Source organism: Ostrinia nubilalis, chromosome 18 (genome assembly GCF_963855985.1).
Source record: "Ostrinia nubilalis chromosome 18, ilOstNubi1.1, whole genome shotgun sequence".
Taxonomy (NCBI): domain Eukaryota; kingdom Metazoa; phylum Arthropoda; class Insecta; order Lepidoptera; family Crambidae; genus Ostrinia; species Ostrinia nubilalis.
This window is the reverse complement of record NC_087105.1, coordinates 5,822,382-5,843,480: the sequence shown is the minus strand read 5'-3', so window position 1 is coordinate 5,843,480 and position 21,099 is coordinate 5,822,382. Positions and strand designations below refer to the sequence as shown.

General features: G+C 35.2%; 2 protein-coding genes across 3 annotated transcripts in view; one reads left to right on the top strand and one right to left on the bottom strand.

The window, feature by feature from the left end:
- LOC135080595 (carboxylic ester hydrolase) overlaps positions 1 to 15,002 on the bottom strand; it is a 33,166-nt gene extending 18,164 nt beyond the window's left edge. The window contains exons 1-2 of one of the 2 annotated variants that reach the window (XM_063975267.1): positions 14,799 to 15,002; positions 11,272 to 11,560 (exon numbers count right to left, since the gene is read on the bottom strand). In XM_063975267.1, coding sequence (XP_063831337.1) covers positions 11,272 to 11,400 — 129 coding nt within the window. In that variant the 5' untranslated portion in view covers positions 11,401 to 11,560; positions 14,799 to 15,002. The remainder of the gene's footprint in view (positions 1 to 11,271; positions 11,561 to 14,798) is intronic. The other variant, XM_063975266.1, reaches the window with a different exon arrangement.
- A 2,719-nt stretch (positions 15,003 to 17,721) lies between these two features.
- Positions 17,722 to 20,133, top strand: LOC135080592 (lipopolysaccharide-induced tumor necrosis factor-alpha factor homolog). The gene is made up of 3 exons (XM_063975264.1): positions 17,722 to 18,320; positions 18,404 to 19,846; positions 19,952 to 20,133. Exons 1-2 carry the CDS (start codon positions 17,911 to 17,913, stop codon positions 18,516 to 18,518), a joined length of 525 nt encoding a protein of 174 aa, XP_063831334.1. The 5' UTR covers positions 17,722 to 17,910; the 3' UTR covers positions 18,519 to 19,846; positions 19,952 to 20,133.
- The last annotated feature ends 966 nt before the right edge of the window (positions 20,134 to 21,099 follow it).

The window sequence follows — 21,099 nt, the reverse complement described above, 5'->3', positions numbered from 1 at the left end:
CTGGTGTTTACCACATATATTAACAAACCTGTGGTCTAGTGATTGATAGAGCTTGGACTCGCTCTTTCAGGATCCTCGACGCCCGATAATGTAACAGCAACGTGAAAGATATTTATTTTAAATTGCAAAAGTGTTTAGGCTGTAGGTACGAATAGATAACGTTTATCCTAACTACTTAGGACCTCATTGTAATAATACGTCCGTACCCAATATTTAATGACGATCAATTCGTAATTAAAGGTTAGTTTTCGTACTGAAATCACACGAGCGTCCGCGCGTTGGGAAAACACATGCAATTCTAGCATGTCTAATGATGATAATGATATAATCTGTGTAATATTCAATAGTAAATAACGTCATTTTCGGAAACAATACGTTTTCTTAATGTGTATTGCAAAATATAATGAGAAAACCTACGTGAAAGAGAAAATTTCAACAATTTCCTCGCGCTCATCTTATCGCACAAGAGCTATGGCAAACATGGAAACTTTTGCAAGTAACCAGGATATGGTAGAAATCAGTCAAAGGGCTATGACTACGATAGTGTGGGTGGACTGATGTCACTGACGTCATGCTTGCGTAACTGGGTTTTGGCGGCATCGGCTCCGGCAGACACTCAGACGTGTTGCTTCACCGTGAAATCTGTCTGACGCATCTGCAAGCCGGGTCAAACTTTTCAGACGGCATACAAGGTGAAACAACTACGAATTTAGTAAAGTAGGCATTCCACTTAGGTATTTATGTAACGACCTAATACTAAAGTGGACTGTGAATAAAATATTAATGGCTGTATTGTACACCTTTATCTCCGCCATTAGATTATTATTTGGCTCGCCTACGCACACAGCACGACCTGCCCGCACCACGGTCGGACGCCGAATGCCCCCACCGCTGACTGGGCTGTGACGTATGCGCTCGAGACAAATGTCTATACACTACATCCCTTCCTTGTTTTAATTTGAAATAAATACAATTTATTATTTAATTAACTTTTGAGGCGCTTCTTTATTAGGCGCTTTGTTTTAATCATTTGATCATTATTGCTTCACTGTTTTACTATTTTCAATATCCATAATATTACTATTAGCTTCTGATTAATCACCCTCATTCTGGTCCATCACTTTCCATTGTCCTAGTACTCTTTTTTTTTTTTTTATAGTTTTGTATGTATTTGAATATCCTCCTATACTTTTAGTTACTGTGTGTAATGTCGCGATTCAAACTCAATTTATTTTCTCTAGTCATATTTTTAACACGCTTTTATTAGGTCGACTTGCAAGTCTTTTAACGATTTATGTAATAAAGTCTAAGAATCTGAATTACACGCACTTCTGATGATACATCATGAAAATTGGCAATTAAATGTACATTTATATGACAATATAATACTATGGTTCCATCGAGCTGATCCGATGATGGGACTAAAAAGTGGCTGATGGAACCTTGGATTGCCTTTTAGTCAACATATCGAATTGGCCTCATTAGATTCGTCTTAAGATATTCTGTTTATCTACAAGCGTGTTTTTAGTTTTTTGAAACAATTATTTATGTAAACTTTATCCCCTGGTTTTAACTCGCATTTCTTTTTCTTTTCTCTTCCTATCTGTATATACCTTACATTATTCCTTCATTTCCTTGTCCCTATGCTTTGCCTCCACTGAGTCACTTGAGATGATAGCATAGATATAATACATCATTATGCTATAGACACTACAACCCTTTCCTTGTTTTAAAGAAAATAATTATTTCATGGAATAATAATTTAAATAAAATAAAAATAATCCACTTTAAAGTACCGTATTTAGTAATTAACGTTTTTTGCGATTTCATGCTATCAAAATCTAAAGGTAAGTTGATAGTTGAAAGTGGATAAAATATAGTTGGTAAATGTGTAATTATGCTCTATCACATTTTGTTAGTTTGCAAAGTGCTAGGTCTGCTTGAATTATTCCTTTCAAGGCTGCACTTTACTTTATCCCATAAAACCTCAATTTTAACACCTATCTCTTATGTGGGCACCAGATTTGAACCAGGAACCCAATATTATTTGAACTGCTATTATTTTTAGTATAAAAATATATTATTGAGTAAGTGCTCGACCGCTCATACCACAGCACATTCTTTTCCGTCTGGCAACAACGGCGCTCACCAGTTTTATCCCCAAAACGATGTTTTGTGGTCCCTTGTCATTGCACTTTACTAATACAGCGTACACTACAGGACCTTTAACAGTCATCATCAATATTTTATATTCAGGGTTGTAATAATCCCATGGCTCATGGACGTCATGGCTGATGTTGCCGTGGCTGGCCCTGGCGGGTTGCGTTTAATTTATCACAAAAGCATGTTGTCGGCTACCCACAGCTTCTTTAATATCGGTTAGATTATACCCTACCCTACTTCTGTCGCAACAGCCCCTATAATGGCCTCGTGATCGTTGCCAAGTGAGGAATCCATTTCCTACCTCGCTGACCAGGCCAATAAAACTTTGTAGTTCTGTGATGTTGGTCGGTGCTCCAAAATCATTATTAACTACAATATTTTTTCAGAGGGATGACTCCATGTTCGTGTTCAAGAAACTGAACTTTCGTATTAAGATATTCACAGTTTTCTTTTGACCGACAACATTATCTATAGTAATACTCGTATGTGACAAGTGTAGAATCTACATCCAGGGTTACCTACATGGAATATTGCAGGAGCACATGTAATTCCATACATCATCAGCATGTTTATGAATGAATAGTCCCTTTCGAGTTATGTATGAACTCCAGGTGACTATTCAATCTCTCCTCTCTAACTTTAAACAGTGCCTGATTTATTGTGGGAAATGTATGATTTTCTCACTTGATAGCTGAAATTTCTCTACTGATATTATATTGTAATACATAATATAATATGCTTACAATTATGTGCCTGGATGCCGGCGGCGCAGGCCCGGTCTTTCTGGAAATCCTTGGGGGAGGCCCCCGTCCAGCTGTGGACGTCCTTCGGCTGAAACGAACGAACGATATACTTATCTGAATATCTCCCATTTCCATGCAGATCTAGAGAAATGCCAACCAATGCGCTGATTTTGAAACCCAGTGTCGCGTTAGGAATTCATACACACAAGGTAATCAAAACAAAAACAATACTTCGCGAAGAGTGTGTGTCATGCACAGAATGCACACGATGCATTCAATACGACTATTCGTTGCCATAGTAATGTACGTACATAGCATACAGCACCACTACATACGCAGTCAATTACGAATATTTTTTTTTTTTTTTTTTTAGTTTGGTTGTGCTCATTATCCACTCAATGTACTCAACGTCAGTACGCAACACAATATCAGTAGATACTCATTGTGCGAATAATATTTTGTACTACGCAAGCAATAAGTATAAACTGTTTATTTATACATAAAACGTCAACTTCATGGCACATTGCTGTCGCGAGCAATGTGTTCTGTTTGGCATATTGCTGCGTCACTGGCCAAGCCTCCTTGTCACATCTCGCTTTAATTTTTTTTTGTGATCTGATGATCCGTGATAGGGACCATAGGTGAAAGCCAATTGGATGGACTTTCAAGGCTTCCGTCACTCGCTAAAGGTCACGCGATAAGTAAATATCTATCGCTAGTCATGTGGTTTATTCGTCCAAGGTTGGAACACACAAGTGACAGAAGAAGAGGACGCCTGAGAAGTCGCGCGGCATGCTCCTGACTACGTATTATCTCTTATAAATAGGTATACATAAGCGTTTTAACAATTATACGTATTAATATCAATATTATTTGTATCTCAGAAAGTGACACTTACTAATAATCTGCATTTACCTCCTTTTTATTTCGTGAGATTCAAATATTACCTCAGACAGGAGCAAACTTGCAATGTTTAAAAGTCGTTATAAGCGCATAGATGCTATTCGAAGTTAACATCATTTGTTCCACCTGTTTTTTTTTTCTTTTTACTATCCCACGTTTTTTATTGCCGCAGTAATTCTGCCAATGTCAAGTGTTTAGGGAGACACATTCATAAATTAGTGTGCTTCAGTACCCCCTATGTTAAAAGTCACAGTTGCATTGAAAATATAACTGAAACGGAGACTGTCTCCCCATCACAATCTAACTCTTCCAAAGAATAACATTACTATGAGGTCCCACAGTGCGCGTGGACGCACAGGGTGACACATGAACGAACCAATCACAGAGCTTTATTCAACGCTGTGCGTTAGATTTGCTGCTTAACTTAAGCAGCATCGTTTGTGAATACGAGCGTAAGTCTACTTAGCCGTACTTACTCTTGACAAGAATGATTTTTCCATGGTAGGTACACTGATACAACAAAAAATTGCAATCAAGTCCTATCTACCCACTTTATGATGTCTTCGCAATTAAATGCCTCACATCACAATTTAATATGTCATTGCACTTGAATGCACCATCACAATTTAATGCGTCACAGCAATTTAATGCGTCATAGCTTTTTAATGCCTCATTGCAATTTAATGCGTAATCGCAATTTAATGCGTCATAGCAATTTAATGCCTCATTGCAATTTAATGTGTCATCGCAATTTAATGCGTCATAGCAATATAATGCCTCATTGCAATTTAATGCGTCATCGCAATTTAATGCGTCATAGCAATTTAATGCCTCAATGCAATTTAATGCGTCATCGCAATTTAATGCGTCATAGCAATTTAATGCCTCATTGCCATTTAATGCCTCAATGCAATTTAATGCGTCATCGCAATTTAATGCGTCATAGCAATTTAATGCTTCATTGCAATTTAATGCCTAATCGCAATTTAATATTCCCTTGACTGATTTCATCATCACTAAACCTTGTTTGGATAGTGTAGATTTTAATAAAATTTTTTTTAAATAGAATAGGTATATCGACATTATATTATATTGACTGAACAATATTGTTCACTTCAGTATTCAACAGATTGTATTATATAATTAATTATACAATATTCAGTATACTACTCTTAAGTAACCATTTCAATTTCAGTATTTATCTACTCTAATGTAACAATTTAATGGTCAGCATATTATTATATTGCTGATAACAATTTAATGTTCTACATTATAATGCTCTTATGTGACAATTTAATGTTCAGCATATACTGTTGCTGACAATTTAATATTCAGCATATACTGCTGCTGACAATTTAATGTTCAGTTTTTTAACTGCTGTTAACAATTTAATATCCAGCATATAATGCTGCTAACAATTTATGTTCAGTTTATAACAGCTGTTAACAATTTAATGTCCAGCATATACTGCTACTAACAATTTAATGTTCAGTTTATAACTACTGTTAACAATTTAATGTCCAGCATATACTGCTGCTAACAATTTAATGTTCAGTTTATAACTGCTATTAACAATTTAATGTTCAGTTTATAACTACTGTTAACAATTTAATGTCCAGCATAATATACTGCTGCTATCAGTTTATAACCGCTATTAACAATTTAATGTTCAGTTTATAACTGCTATTAACAATTTAATGTCCAGCATATACTGCTGCTAACAATTTAATGTCCAGCATATTCTGCTGCTAACAATTTAATGTTCAGTTTATAACTGCTGTTAACAATTTAATGTCCAGCATATACTGCTGCTTACAATTTATTTTTCAGTTTATAACTGCTATTAACAATTTAATGTCCAGCATATTATACTGCTGCTAACATTTTAATGTTCAGTTTATAACTGCTGTTAACAATTTAATGTCCAGTTAACACTTTGTTGGACTGTACAATTTAAGAATTACTTCCCAAAGACACTACTTATTCATATACATTGCCTTGGGAGCAGTTTCAATTTTAAACGAATCAAAACTATGACGTCTGTAAGCGTTCTGTCGTATCATCCTTTACTACCTGAACGCTCGTGAACGTTACTGTCCATTATTGTGTTAAATTTAATAATTGCTGTTATGTAACAATTTGATGTTTAGTACTGTTCTTATGTGTCCAGTATATAGCTGCTATGTTGCTTCTATAATTTGTGTGCATAGGTTGATTGATGTGTGCGTAGGTTGGTGTTATAGTTTATAAACGTTTCAAAAATAAATGTAAATGTATAATCCTTGCGAATTATTTATTTTGTTAATTCAATTTATTTTATTATGTGATGAGGTAACGACATTTTGCCGTTAGTAAGCACCTTTAGATAGGTAATGGTATTGTGAACATAATCGTTTACATGTTGTAAACTCAAAGTGCCAACAGACAAATCTTCGTATGTTTATTCTAAATATTGATATAACAAGATAATAATCAATTACAGTGAAACGAGTTTTATTTCAAATAAATATTTCCATTAATTCATTTCTCGATTAAAGTAAATAGATAGTACTAAAACCTGGGTTATAATTATACACCTACGCTTATGGTAAGTCAATAAATAAATTGCCATAACACTACGATTTTTTTTTTTTAATAGTGACTATAGTCACCATACGCCATCGAGCGGAAAAGGTAATTTATTTTATATTAAAATATCACCAACATGTTTATACTAATCTAGATTTGTACAACAATTAGTAATTAAATAATTCATTTCCATGGCATTAACCAATTTTAAGCATAGACAAAATGGGTACTGCTAATTTGGTTTGAGTGTATTGCATCAAACATTTTAATTCAATCAATAATTTAAAAATAAATACCGTTATTGGATAGTGATCGATCCCAGCATTCCTCTAGTTAATTACGTTGCATGTATCTGCTGTATTTTACGTAATTGTATTACTGGATAGGTAATTAAACTTTTGCTGGTAATTTGATTGTTAAAATAGATATTTACCTAGCCCATAACATATTTTATGACTATGTCATAAATTCCTGTCATATTTCTATGCGCAGACCAGATTAACTTTCAGTATAAAATAAATTATTTTAATATTTTACTGATTATTACTTTTCCGCTTATTTTCGTGAGTGTGTTATATTAGCCACTTCTTAATGTAGGTACATGTTACTAACGTAAAATATTAAGAATCGTTTTACTGCAAAACACACACACAACAAAAAGTATTTTCGTTATTTCCGATCGATAAATTAATTTTAAAAACACCATCACTTATCTTTATTATTACAACGGGAATATCACTCTTCACACATTTACACTTTGGTGGTTGAGAAAATATAAAGTAAACACTTCATATTTAAGCACAATCTAAATAGATACTTTGTTTGAAATTAATAATGTTCCGTGAGTTAATTTATAACTTTAACTTATACGTGTACCTACTCACTTCTTTTTTTTTTTTTTTTATACACTCCTTTTTAATCCTCGTCGCCATTGTATTGTACACCTTTATCTCCGCCATTAGATTATTATTTGGCTCGCCTACGCACACAGCACGACCTGCCCGCACCACGGTCGGACGCCGAATGCCCCCACCGCTGACTGGGCTGTGACGTATGCGCTCGAGACAAATGTCTATACACTACAATGGCGAATAGTTACAACTGCAGCAGTTATAAGTGCATGCGGCATTCTGTTGTGTGTAACAAGCACAGCTCCTATTGGATCAACAGGCATCCATATTCTAGTACAGGTACCTACCATATTATTATTCTGTGGTAAAACATTTCCGAATATCAGTTTCATTTATTTATACGCAGACGATGTAAAAATCTTCCATAAAATTGACAACAGTGATGATCACATAAAATTTCAGGATGACCTTGACCGCTTCACTACTTATTGTGAAGGAAATAAACTTAGTCTTAGCATTAATAAGTGTAAATCAATAACCTTTACAAAGAAGCGGCTAATCAGCCACTATACTTACAAACTCACTGGTGTCAACCTAGAAAGTGTCCAATCCATTAGAGACCTAGGCGTTATGCTGTTATGACAGCAAGCTACCTCTTGATTTACACGTCGATAAAATAACAACTGTCTACACTATTTTTGCGCACGGGTTATGCATAGCTTATTTTTATAGCTTTATAACCTAGAAACAAGAATAACAACAAAAAATTGTTTTGAATTTGCTTTTATGTGTAAAAAATAGAAAAATTCATATCAATGAATGTATGAAACATGAACATAGAGATGATTTAATTTGTTGCCAAATATTTTTTTTTCTTTCTTTCTTTCATTCTTTCTAATTATTAAAACATAACAAACATCCATTTAAGATTCATTATCTCAAGAGAAAAATTAAAATAGAGTCCAAATATTTATATAATAATTTCCTGTCATGTTCCATAGAAGATTTTTTTCATAAAAATCTAAACCTATCATGCTTTTAGTATACTGGCCTTGGTAACGTCGTTTCTCAAATCCCACTATATTTTGATGAAAGCGTGCCCCTTGTTCTTGCGAATAAGCCCCCATAATTATTTATAAATATATCCCAATGAGAATGTGACGTGCATCTTTAGAGACATTCTACTATGAAGATGGAAAATTCAAATCGCTAACTATAACTTTTTAAAAAGCAAATATTTTCGATTTGTAATCGCACTTTTTTATATACATTTGCTTATATAATCAGAATATAATAAGTAAAATCCATGCGCAAAAAAAAAATTTTTTTTTGTTGACCGGTGTAATTAACAAAGTTTTCAAAATGTACGGCTTTGTTATGAGATCCAGTAAAAAATTTAAACAACCTTACACATTCTTTGCCTCTATAATGCCCTCATCAGATCCCAATTAGAGTATGCCGTGCCCATTTGGAATCCTTACTATAGTAAATATATTAAAAGTCTGGAAATGGTACAAAAGAAATTTCTACGTGCAATGCACTACAGATGTTTTCATAATCGTTTGCCCTATACTCAACTATTGGAGAAATATAAAACTCTTAAGCTTGAGGATAGACGCAAACAACTTGAAGCAATGATGTTAATACGATATATGCCATAATAGATACGATTGTATCCCCATTGTGAACAGTCTGTATTATAATGTTCCTACTAGAACTCATAGCCGATATATTTGCCGATTATTTGCCACATCCCGATGTCGTACAAACGCTGGTAGACGATCACCAATGTATCGTCTAGCTCACTCTTACAAATTTACAATACATACTTTAACTCAATTGATATTATGACACTTCGGCCTTATGCTTATAAAAAATTATTGCTGGAAGCACTGCGCAGTGATTAGTGTTTCCTAGTTTATTTTTATTTTTTTCTATTTATTAATTTAGGGACTTTTACATAGTATGTCAGTCCCATCATAACCTAATCGTAAACTAAATAACCAAAAAATTAAAAATAACTAAACAATAAAAAGAACGAGTAGCTGTCACTGGAGAATCACGGAAACCATGTCGCAAATAAGTTTAGCAGCATCTGATGAAGGGTTGGCTAAAATGCTTTGAAATACTCCTACATCGAGCGTTTTAAGATTTAGTTGACTCACCAATGACAGCCGCTCTCTTTGGTTCTTGACACATTCCGTCAACAAGTGCTGTACATCATCCGTTTTATCACAACACCTATCACAGTTTGGAGAGTTGGATTTTTTCATTAAGTAAGCGAACTTGTTAGACGGAATATGACCAGAACGAAGTCTATGTAATAAAACAATATACTTTCGGCTTAAATTAACATTTGAAAACCACGGTAAGCGAGGAGGTTCACACGACATAGTTTTGTACCAAATGCCTTTTTCTAAAGAGATTTCATTATAATGCTCTTTCCAAATATTGTAAACTTTATTTTTAAATTTTCCCAATAATTCCGAGTAATATGGTTTAATTTCAAATTGAGTGCCATCTATTATTGCCAGTTTAGCCAGTCGGTCTGCCTCCTCGTTACCTTGCAGCCCTATATGCGAAGGGATCCATTGTAGGTACACCTGGTTGCCATTTTTACTGCTCTCGTGAATTAGTTCCAGGATTTTATATGCTATATTATTATTAATTTACGTAGTTTAATGCACGGGCCTGCGGAGGTAGGTGCCGCACCGTTGGGACTTCAATTTTTTTTCTCTTTCCCATTTTTTGTCTGTTTTTTGTTTTACACAAGATGTACTCGACTCGTAGTACTTTTGTAATATGCGAGTAAAGCATTTGAAGGGTTTTTTTTAAGGTGTGATGCTTGGTTTTGCAGGCCACTGTATATTTAGGTTAATAAATAATATCATCCTAATGTGTGATCCTTCTAAGTAAAGTCTGCCCCCCTAGACAAAACGCACTTTTTGATCGAATCGAAAATCGAATCCGTCAAAACTCCATACAAAAAAGGGGCTTTTCGACCACTTTTCGACTGGTTTGCGATTATAATTTGCACTTTGTCTAGACCCACTGTTGCAGTTTTTATCACTCTCAATGACTTATGTTATAATTAATATAAAGTAAGTAAGCTGTGGTAAATGATGCTGATGTTGAATTTACTGATTTTTTGCAATTCGATTTCTTAAGCAACATTGTATTCAACATTGTTTTTTTACCCTAATAAAGTAAAAAAAAAAAAAGTAACTAAATATCTCTAACTCATTTTAATCAGTTTCTCGTGCCAGTGCGACACAAGGCATTTTTGTTCTTTGAACCAAGCTGTATTTGTAGGTACACACAAGTCCGGCTCTGTCCAAATATTGCATACTGGTATTTGTATTTTAAACTTGGCCTGAGTGTGTTTTAGGTATTACTCGTAACTAGTGAGTATTTTTGCCTGATGTAAACATATCTAGTGGCAGATCTTTATTTATTGTAAAATAAAATAAATATGTTCAGTACTATGTAACATCGTGTGAGAAGTAGCTGATCGAAATCGCTTTATGGAGCAGGGCCTCGATTACGACGCAATGGCTTGATGTAACGGAAAGTGCCGAAGGAATCTGAATTCTGATGGATCTTAGAACCTTCCAAAATACGTGAATCCGCCATTAAAATTCGGCAGTACCCATAGTTGCACAAGCTACGAAATAGTCATGCGAAATAATGTAATGAAGAGCTACACTTATCACGTGTCTAGGAGCAATACAGCCATTTACATTTCATACGATACTTAACCTATATAAACTTAAACACAGATTGACAACAATACTAAGTTGACTCTATTTGCATCTCTAGGTGATTTAGGTTTGGAGGTTCTTAAATCAATTAGACTAAAATTACGAAATAAAATTAGCAACCTGCGAATCATTAAATAACCATTATGGCATTAGGTTCGCCATAATATACTATTATATGGCATTAAAGCTGAAATAAATAAATCGAACCAAACAATGAGCTAGTCGACAGCGTCAACACTAACCATTACATCATTACGAGGTGGAAATAGATATTATAATTACCTTCATAGAATTAAGACTGGTAGCAGCATTCGCAACAACGTCTCCAAGGGTTGCAGGCGGCAGCGCAGCACTTCGAAGGACCAGCGCGCAAGCGCACAGTAGCGCTGCGCGCCACCACCGCACTCGCATCTTCAGCTATTATGTCCCCGACTACAAACGTTGACACTGCACCAAACGCCTCAGTTTTGAAATTCACAATCAGTCCACAAACACTGTTAGTTTATTAATTTTGTCACACTTCACTGATTCTCAAATATGTAACAGTCAATTAAATAAAATCCGTTGGTTACTGGAAACGACAAAATTTCAATTTTAGATTTGTAATAGATTAAAATTTACTTTAAACTTAGTAAGATGAATTGACTACGAAATTCGCATCGTTCGCACTCGTTTTAACCTACTCGGAACTTAGTAAAATTTTGAATTATCGACATTGATTCAAAGATCCCTACAAAATATATAATAAGGCACCACCACACCCAAATTAATATTTCGTTTTGTAAATAAATGCTAATCTAATGGTTTAATAAATACCTTAAGAAGTTATTGTTTTGAAATCGCCAACTGAATTTTAGATATTAAATTAATGAGTCAATACATTGACACTTACACAGTTATTATATTAATTACGATCAGCATACTGCATAACTATTAAGAAATGTTAGTGTGTCAGTATGTTAGAGGGACAGAATAAATTGGTGAAACAAATCAATTTACATTCATCAGTCATGGCAATTATTGTAAACAATAACTTTAAATGTAAAGATTCAACTGTTTTGACACCGTCATAAAAAATGTGTTTAATATTTGCCAATTGAATTGCTAGTGTGAAAATTGCGATTAAACTCATCGTATTGTCATTTAGATAAATACCTAAACAAATTTCCATTTGCCAAGAATTTTTATTCTACCTTTTGTACAATGCATCATGCAACTCGATGGCTAGAGGAAGTACCTACGGCATAAAACTAAAATAGGTAACATGCAATTAAACAAACATTCCGTGACCCAATCAGCAGTAGTGCAACCTATTTCGCATTTTGCTTAAAATGTAAATAACAAGTGGCAATGAGCCGGTTGCGTTCGCGCGTACTCGCTCTCGATATTATTCGACGCGCACTTTCACTGACCGCGCACTTTGGTGCTCCAAACAAACGAACCCTACCATAATTGAGACCTTTGTGGATATAACATTTTGCATAAATTAAAATATTCAATTTTTCCTGAACAACAGTAGAGTAGACCTATATACCGTTGGCCAAATATGTATCTGACTATTTCTTTTATTCTATTACTTTACCTTTGTTTTTAGTTATAAGGAACTTTGTTACTGAAATAGCCTTATTTATTATTTATTATTTCATTCATATTGGTTGCAAAATAGCACCTATTACAATTACGTAAGTACGTAGATTTATCGAATCTTTAGCCTTTAAGCTCTTGGTAACTCCAAAAAATCAGGTAAGGAACAGTACCACTTTAAATGAATAAAATTTATACCTATTAAAATCTAAATCAAGATTTACATTCATATTTATTTTGAAGAATATTTCAATACTCGCAAGCCGGATTTTTAATGTGTAACCTTAACTGGAACTGGAACTGAAATTTTACTGGACGCATGTTTAGTTATTGTAACTACAACCAGTATTAATATTCTAGAAGTATTTGACGATAGCTTAGGAAATATATTAACCGGTTCCGCGTTCAATACACAATTTTATTTTTATTTATTTATTTATATTAAATAATAAATTGTATTTTAACAATATTAATGAAAACACCAATATTTCATCTATGTTAAAAAAGCTTCGCGGAGCTGCGTCGATACAAAAGACATCAACGCGTCAGTCTCCTACGAAATTCATGTATTACAGTGACAAATGAAAAAGTCTCTTAAATGCTCAAAAATTTAGTATCTACTAGACTTATTTATACACTGTGTTAGGATATGTTGCCATGTCTTATATAATGTGATTGTACACCTGGAAACTCCTGGAACGAGTTACGTAAGTGAAAGATAAGCGGCTATGATCTTACGTGAGCGGATAATAGTATCCCTGCGCTGCGACCACGGTCGGTCAGCGTAGCCTATAGATACGGCAAGGGCTGGCATTTCTATATTTTCAATATATCAACATTAAACATTTTTTGTAGGCAATTTTGTTGAACGTTGAGATGCTTTTGTTGATTGTGTAGGGCAAAACGCGCTGGAGACCCGGCTTACTATGATTACCTTTTTGTTTTCTAACTTTTTAACTATGACAAGTTGTGGGCTTCTACGAGTATGATTACGAAAATAAAGTTTCAATCTGCAAGTAACGTTTTAATCTTGTAAGAACCCGGCCTAAATAACTATAATATGTGATGAACATCTTCTAATATTGACAATATTACCTCTATATCACGTACCTACCTACTCCGTTCAATTCAAAAGCCAATATTTTCACCAATTTGTACACCAAGGTGCTTAATAAGCTGCAAAATCTGCTGCGATATAATATAACGGTCATTACCATTAAAAATTGTAACTTAATCTGTTATGGACGAACAAAATATGTAATAACAGCAAAATACAACAATAAAATTGCGTTTATTCAAAAAACGTTTTCTTTCGGAGTACATAACATATCTGAACACATTTGAATCCTCAAACTTTGGTAACATTGTTTATTTTCATAGTTCATTTCATATAATAATTATTGTTTTTGTTACTTATTGCCAACCCTTAGCGATTGCTCTGAAAAACACTTCCCTTCGCGTTCCTCGCGAATGCTACGTGACATGAAGTGCGCTTTTCCGCGGTATCTAGACTCGTTATGCTAATCATTATGGTGTGCTTCATGTCACATGGTTGGGAAAAGATCTATTCAGACGATTTCTTGCTAAATATTACGTATTTCCTTTGTCTTTTGTCACCTGTAAACCACTAATTACATGAGTGACGTGACCCGTAGATAATTTAATTTAAAAATGAGTGCATGGAACTCTACGACTACCAGATTTACAATCAACGATACTTACTAACTTACCTACTAAGTTTCATACCTATAGGCACAAATAATTAACTTGGTATACATTGTTGCATATTGCAATGTTAACTACGATCTACATAGATTTATACCTATATAGTGTATCGTGTTCTGTAAACTGACAGTACTGGGGCAAAACATTACCTAAGTAAATAAGTTTTACTTGGAGTAAATCACTTAAATTAGAAATTTAAATATGTACTAGTAACTTTCATGCCATTGCGGTGGGAGTTAAGACATATAAATATACTAAGTACTATTATGACGAACTTAATTATTTCATTTAACAAATCAATTAATGTCAATTATTGATAATTATGTAAATAGAAAATAATAAAGCCACTACTAAATAAAATCATTTTGTATTGTATACATATTTAATGTTTTCTCCAAATATGTCAGCCAGTTTAAGTTTAACTATACGTACGAGTACGCAGAACAGTTTTTGCAACTGAAGATCTAGTAGGATTACATAATTTTATTAGTAAACATTACCTACTTTATTTTGCTGGTGACACCGGCGTATCACTGTATTTTCACTGATTCAAATAATTGACGATTTCGTTTGTCTAATGTTTAGTTTAACTGTTTAATATCAATATTATTTTGAATGTTTTTCAAATGTTTTAAAAGCGCTTCGTATCGTTATTGCAACGAAAAGGTGCAAGCGGCGCACGCGCGGTCGTCGCAGAGCGTCCAGTCACTGCGCGACAGCCGCGGCCGCGCGCGAAGCTGTTACTCAACAGAGCCCACCACCGCAAAACCAGACTATTATCCAACAATTCGGTCGGTTTCAATAAAAACCAAAACGTACTACTTTACTTACTTTAATAATGACATTCAATCAGTTGTAGTATTCTTTGTAGGTTTTAGTAGCACTGCTGAAAGAAATGTAGATTCTTAATGCATTTAAATGACAAAACTTTCTTAAATTCTGATATTGTTTGTGTGCCAGTGAACAAGACAATTTACATAGCTTCTAATTTAATATGTAAATATTTATTTGCATGATGACAGAAGTAGAAAAATAGAAGCAATCTCAAATTTAAAATAATGATGACTCACTCAAAACAGCTTATTAGCTACTACCTTTCCAAGCAAGTGCCCAACCCGAGAATCGACCCGGGCATAATACAAGACCTTGGGGTCAAACCAGGCGTATAGGATACGAACTCTAAATAAAAGTTTTTCGTGCTAGCCGTACTGTGACTCTATCATTCGACACGAATTCTGCTTGTCGGCTCGGCAGACATGGCATGGCATCACATGTCGCTAGTCAACATAATTATTAATATCATACTCTGGGTAGTGTGAACAAGGCAAATGTCGAGCGACAGTGTTCCACAAAGTCCTAGGAAATGCGATAAATGTCTCCCTAAATTGTATTCTTATTAGAAAAAACGTGTAAGCTATCAAAAATTATTTTCTGTTAACTTCTTCCTTTACCTTGGTTGGGCACTGATAAATAATTTATTTAGATTTATTTACTACACTCGCGAGCAAAAGTATGGAATCACTTACATAAAGTTGTTTCCACGCGATCTTGTGTACTAACGAATTTATTAGTAACAAACAAGTGACACCATTTTAAAGTTTAAATTTTTAACTTTAAATTGATACCAAATTCATTTAAATTACACCGGTATTAAAAAAGATATCCCGGCTGATGTGAAGAAGTAAGGAAAAAGACATGTATCAACTGTTTGATACGTCGCGAGTTGCGGCCTATTTACCCCCAATAAAAGCACGTGTTTTCGGATTTTTGCTGTCACACGTTGATCCATACACATCTCCGCTTCTTTTGACACTTTACCTGGGATTCTACACCTTCAGAAGCAGCACAAATCGTTGCACTATTGCAAGAAGGGCTCAGCCAGCGGGCTGTTGCACGTCAGCTCCACATAAGCCAGTCCTGGGTTTCGAAAGTTTTAAGACGCTTTCGGGAGGCGAGGCGAGGCGAGTAATGGAGGCGAGTTCTGTTCTCCGATGAATGCAGAGACTGTGTTTGCAGTGCAGCAGTCGAAGAGGTCGGGTCTATAGGCGGCCTGGGGAGCGATTTGTGCAGTGCTGGTTTGCTGAAACAGTGGCTTATGGAGGTGGCTTGCTCGACTTCCCATCGAGATGTGTACGAGCAAATTGAAAGCGTGCTTATCGGTGACCTGCCGTCAGTTTCGAGCCTGTGGCAGGCCTTTTTGGAGTCAAATTTTATTGCTTATAAGTATCTTAGACGAACTGTCCACTTGCTAATAGCTATTCTACGAACATTTCTGAGCTCTTGCTGGACGTCGATACCAGTCAAATGACGATTTCATAGAGAGGTTGACATGAAAAAACGGTCATCCCTCTGAACTTGGTCTCGGGATAAAGTCACCAGTTTCCCGAAAACGTTTTAAAACTTTCGAAACCCAGAGCCCCGATTACGGTAACTTTTATAACGTCTACAATCCAGACGCGTTTCTGATTCTGCGATACGATTGGTCAAAACAGCTGACGTACGCTGTTGAACGACCAATCGTATCGCAGAATCGAGAAGCGTGTCTGCCCCCCTAGACAAAACGCACTTTTTGATCGAATCGAAAATCGAATCCGTCAAAACTCCATACAAAAAAGGGGCTTTTCGACCACTTATCGACTGGTTTGCGATTATAATTTGCACTTTGTCTAGACCCACTGGATTGTTGACGTTAAAAATTACCGTAATCGGGGCTCAGGACTGGCTTATGTGGAGCTGACGTGCGACAGCCCACTGGCTGAGCCCTTCTTGCAATAGTGCAACGATTTTTGCTGCTTCTGAAGGTGTAGAATCCCATACAGGTAAAGTGTCAAAAGAAGCGGATATGTGTATGGATCAACGTGTGACAGCAAAATCCGAAAACACGTGCTTTTATAGGGGGTAAATAGGCCGCAACTCGCGACGTATCAAACAATTGATACATGTCTTTTTCCTTACTTGTTCTCATCAGCCGGGATATCTTTTTAAATGCTGTTATGATTGAAATGAATTTGGTATCAATTTAAAGTTAAAAGTTTAATTTTTAAAATGATGTCACTTTTTTGTTACTAACAAATTCGTTAGTACACAAGATCGCGTCGAAACAACTTCATGTAAGTGATTCCATACTTTTGCTTACGAGTGTAGTTGTAAGATATACTGCTGTGTGGTTAATATCGTAAAGCGACAACTTTCCGAAGTATGTAACTTCACTCTTTGGCGACTTACATGTACTTTCAGCCATACCTCCAGCTACCCTTTTCCGTTTTTCCCCTTGCTCTCCTCTTTGCGATAAAACGACGATACGACATGACCGGAAATGGATAGCTGGAACTGTGGCCGAAGTAGAGTGGCTCAAGTTAATTATGGAAAAAAAGAAAAAAACTCAAATATTTTTAATCTATGGTTTACAGCTGACATGACAGCAATGACGTCATATTTTTATCATTGTTTTCCTCACGTTTACGCATTACACGAAAAACATCACTAAAATTTCATTGTAACTCGATCTTGTGCTTGAAAAATTAGTAGTTCCACTTTATTATTTTCACGGAAATATAAATTCTATTGTTGGAACCTATTCTGGCTTCAAACCAAAATTATAGTGTCGGAGAAATGGAGAACAATCAAGTCTCGACGGCATCTGCCCCTGAAGATCTTCCGCCACCTTATTCTGCAGTGGTTGGTAATCCACATTATGGATTCGTGGCCCCTGCGGGTGAGCCTCACGCTCAGCCTATCCCACCGGGGCCATACGCACAACCGCCCCTAAAACAATTCACCGCTCCCGGAGTCTACCCCCATCCGCATTCGCCTACCGTAGTGACCAGCACGCAGCCGCAAATGAGTGGCATTCCTCCACCACCGCCCGGCGTGCCCATCGGAGTCGTCTTGTCTCCGGCAGTAGGCACCGAGCCCACCACGGTTACGTGCTTCAACTGCAACAAAGTTGTCACAACCAGAGTCACATACACGACAGCTTGGCACACTCATTTGGTTGCTGGTTCAGTTTGCGTGATCACAATGTAAGTATGGATTAATCTGGCAAATTAAATTAATTATTTGTTCTAATATTACAAAAACTAACAAACTGTTTAATTGTCAACAGGTTTTGCTCTCTGTGCTGCTTGGGCCTTGTTCCGTACTGCTTTGATACATTCAAGGATGCTGAACATTACTGCCCTAACTGCAACACTTTTATTGGAAAAAGTAACAAGTGTTAAGCCAGTTAGATCTAATAGAAAAGGGTGCAACTACGAAGGTTCGACCTACTGTATGGCCTGATATGTAAAATGCCTTAAATACATAAGGCATTGCTAATGTGATGGTTTATATGATAAAAATATACTATTTCATAATTCTTGTTGTGTAAGATGCAACTATTTATGTCCAAAGGCTTTCTAGTTTTGGTAACTTTTTTTTGTTTATTTGAAATAGGTATTCTACCTTTTCAAAAGTATTTACTTTACTAGGCTTGTAAACCTAAGTACTATTTGTAATGAAACACTATCTATAAAATTTTCAATGATTGTATCTAGGATAATTTATTTATTATGTTATTTATACATAACTTCCTAAATAAATATTTAAAATGCAAAATTAATGTCATTTTAGTAAATTAATATGTATTATTACTGACTGACTGTTTTTGCATTGTTTCAATAAGCATACATACATTCCCACTGAAATATATTTTTTCACATTATCCAACATGTTTTTTCTGCCTATTTACTTACATTTTTATAACATCTTCAGATTAATATACTAATTACTATGACTTCATTTAACATCATGCCTCATGCATTCCTTTACCTTTAAATGCTGTTAAATTCATTCTTTATTAACAAAACAATCATATTACATATATTTTTTTAAGTGGTGCAATGGTCATTTCAGTTACACCACTTCCTGTTGCCTTTGATGGTAAGGCTGACTATTTTATATGTATTCTAAAGAAGGTTTAGCTTACAACAGCAACAGTACCGAGTCGAAAATGATAACAAATGTAAATAAGTAAAGCCAAATTTCTTTATTTAAACAATGGTTTTATTATTATAGTTCATATGAACAAAAGTACCTACTTCTATTTATCTGTTAGACACTTATCAAAAAGTGATAACAAGAAAATACCAATGGTGACTAAGTGATAAGAGATAACAACTCGCTGTTTATCATCAAGCACATAAGCAATATTATGTAGTCAACAGTTCACAAATTCACCTCTGTTCAAAATGGATTCAAATCCAAGAGATGTGACAATAAATAGTGGTAATCATAGTGTGCCAAGCTATGCTTCTCCTGCAGAAATAATTATTGAGTCAGAAACAGTTAATTACAGCCGGGAACCCCCTCCACCTTACACAGTAACCAATGAACCTACTGCAAACCAGCAACCTGTGTTGCAACAGACTATTATAGTGCAAGCGCCACTCAAAGACAGGCCAGTGCTTTACAATTGTGGAATCTGTAAAGAAAACTCTTTGACAAAAGTGGAATATGTAAACACACAGAAGACACACATGTTTGCTGGCTTTATTTGCGGTTGCACTCTGTAAGTATACCTGCTGTTACTGCTGAACAAGTTAGAAAAACTGCTATAGATATTTAAATACCAGTTTTTGCAAGATGTTTATTAAAACCATCACTTGTTTTTCAGGTGGTGTATGATGTGTTGTTTGGGAGCAATACCTTACTTACTACCAACATTCAAGAGAACCAAACATTACTGCCCCAAGTGCAACAATTTTCTTGGAGACTACTCCAGATTTTAATTACACAACAAAATTAATAATAATTGTAATATTTTCTGTATTGAACAATAAAAATTCATTTACTTTACGAGTTGTTTAATGTACTAAGTATTAATTATACAATGCAATAGCTACTACAAGCATAATAGCACACTACAGTAATAAAATATTCTAGTGTTAATAATCCTTTTTATACAATGCAATACGAACTCTACTACAATAAGTAAAACTGAATGTGCTTGCTTATACATATATTGTTTGTATTACCAGTAAATCTTAATTTATATCTTAAATAATTCACAGATATTGTTCCAAAACAATAACTTATTGTTTATCAGTCAATTAAGCAAACATCCTGTTCCTTGTTAACTGTACGGCACTTGTAGTCTAAAACAGTCTGACGCAATCTTCCATTTGCCATCAACTGCTACTATTAAGAACGTCTGCTGGAATGGTTTCTTGATGTCATCATTCTGATAAGTCACGTCGCCACACGCCTGGATGAGGTAGGTCAATTTGTTCGACACCAAACTTTCTGATATAGGTTGAGCATCTAAGGTTTTCAAAACGTGGTTGCTTGCCGGTAAATCCATTAGAAATTTTTGTATCTTATCACTGCCATTGATCCCATTGCCATTCCAAACCAATAGACCCGTTTCCAAATATAATTTTGAGGTTAGGTGGCGACTGTTATCCACTTGTTTATAAAATACTCTGGTGAATTCTTCTGCTGTCTCACAGGCATTATCAACATTCTTCACGACAAGTTCCGACATGGTATGGAAAATGGATTTTAATTTAATTTACAGATTGTTATAACAAATTGCACCACCAAGCGTAAACAATCAACATGACAGATGACAGGACTTGTCACAGATATAGAGGGACTTGTTGTTATGTGTCACTTGGTGTCTATGGTCACTAGTGTCACTGCATGTCACTGTCACTAGTGTTGCGTTGGCAATCAATAGTCGAAAATCGATAAATATAGCGGGTCGAATAATAAATACAGGTTGTCCCAAAATTCCGTATCGTTGTGATAGTGTCTGTAAGT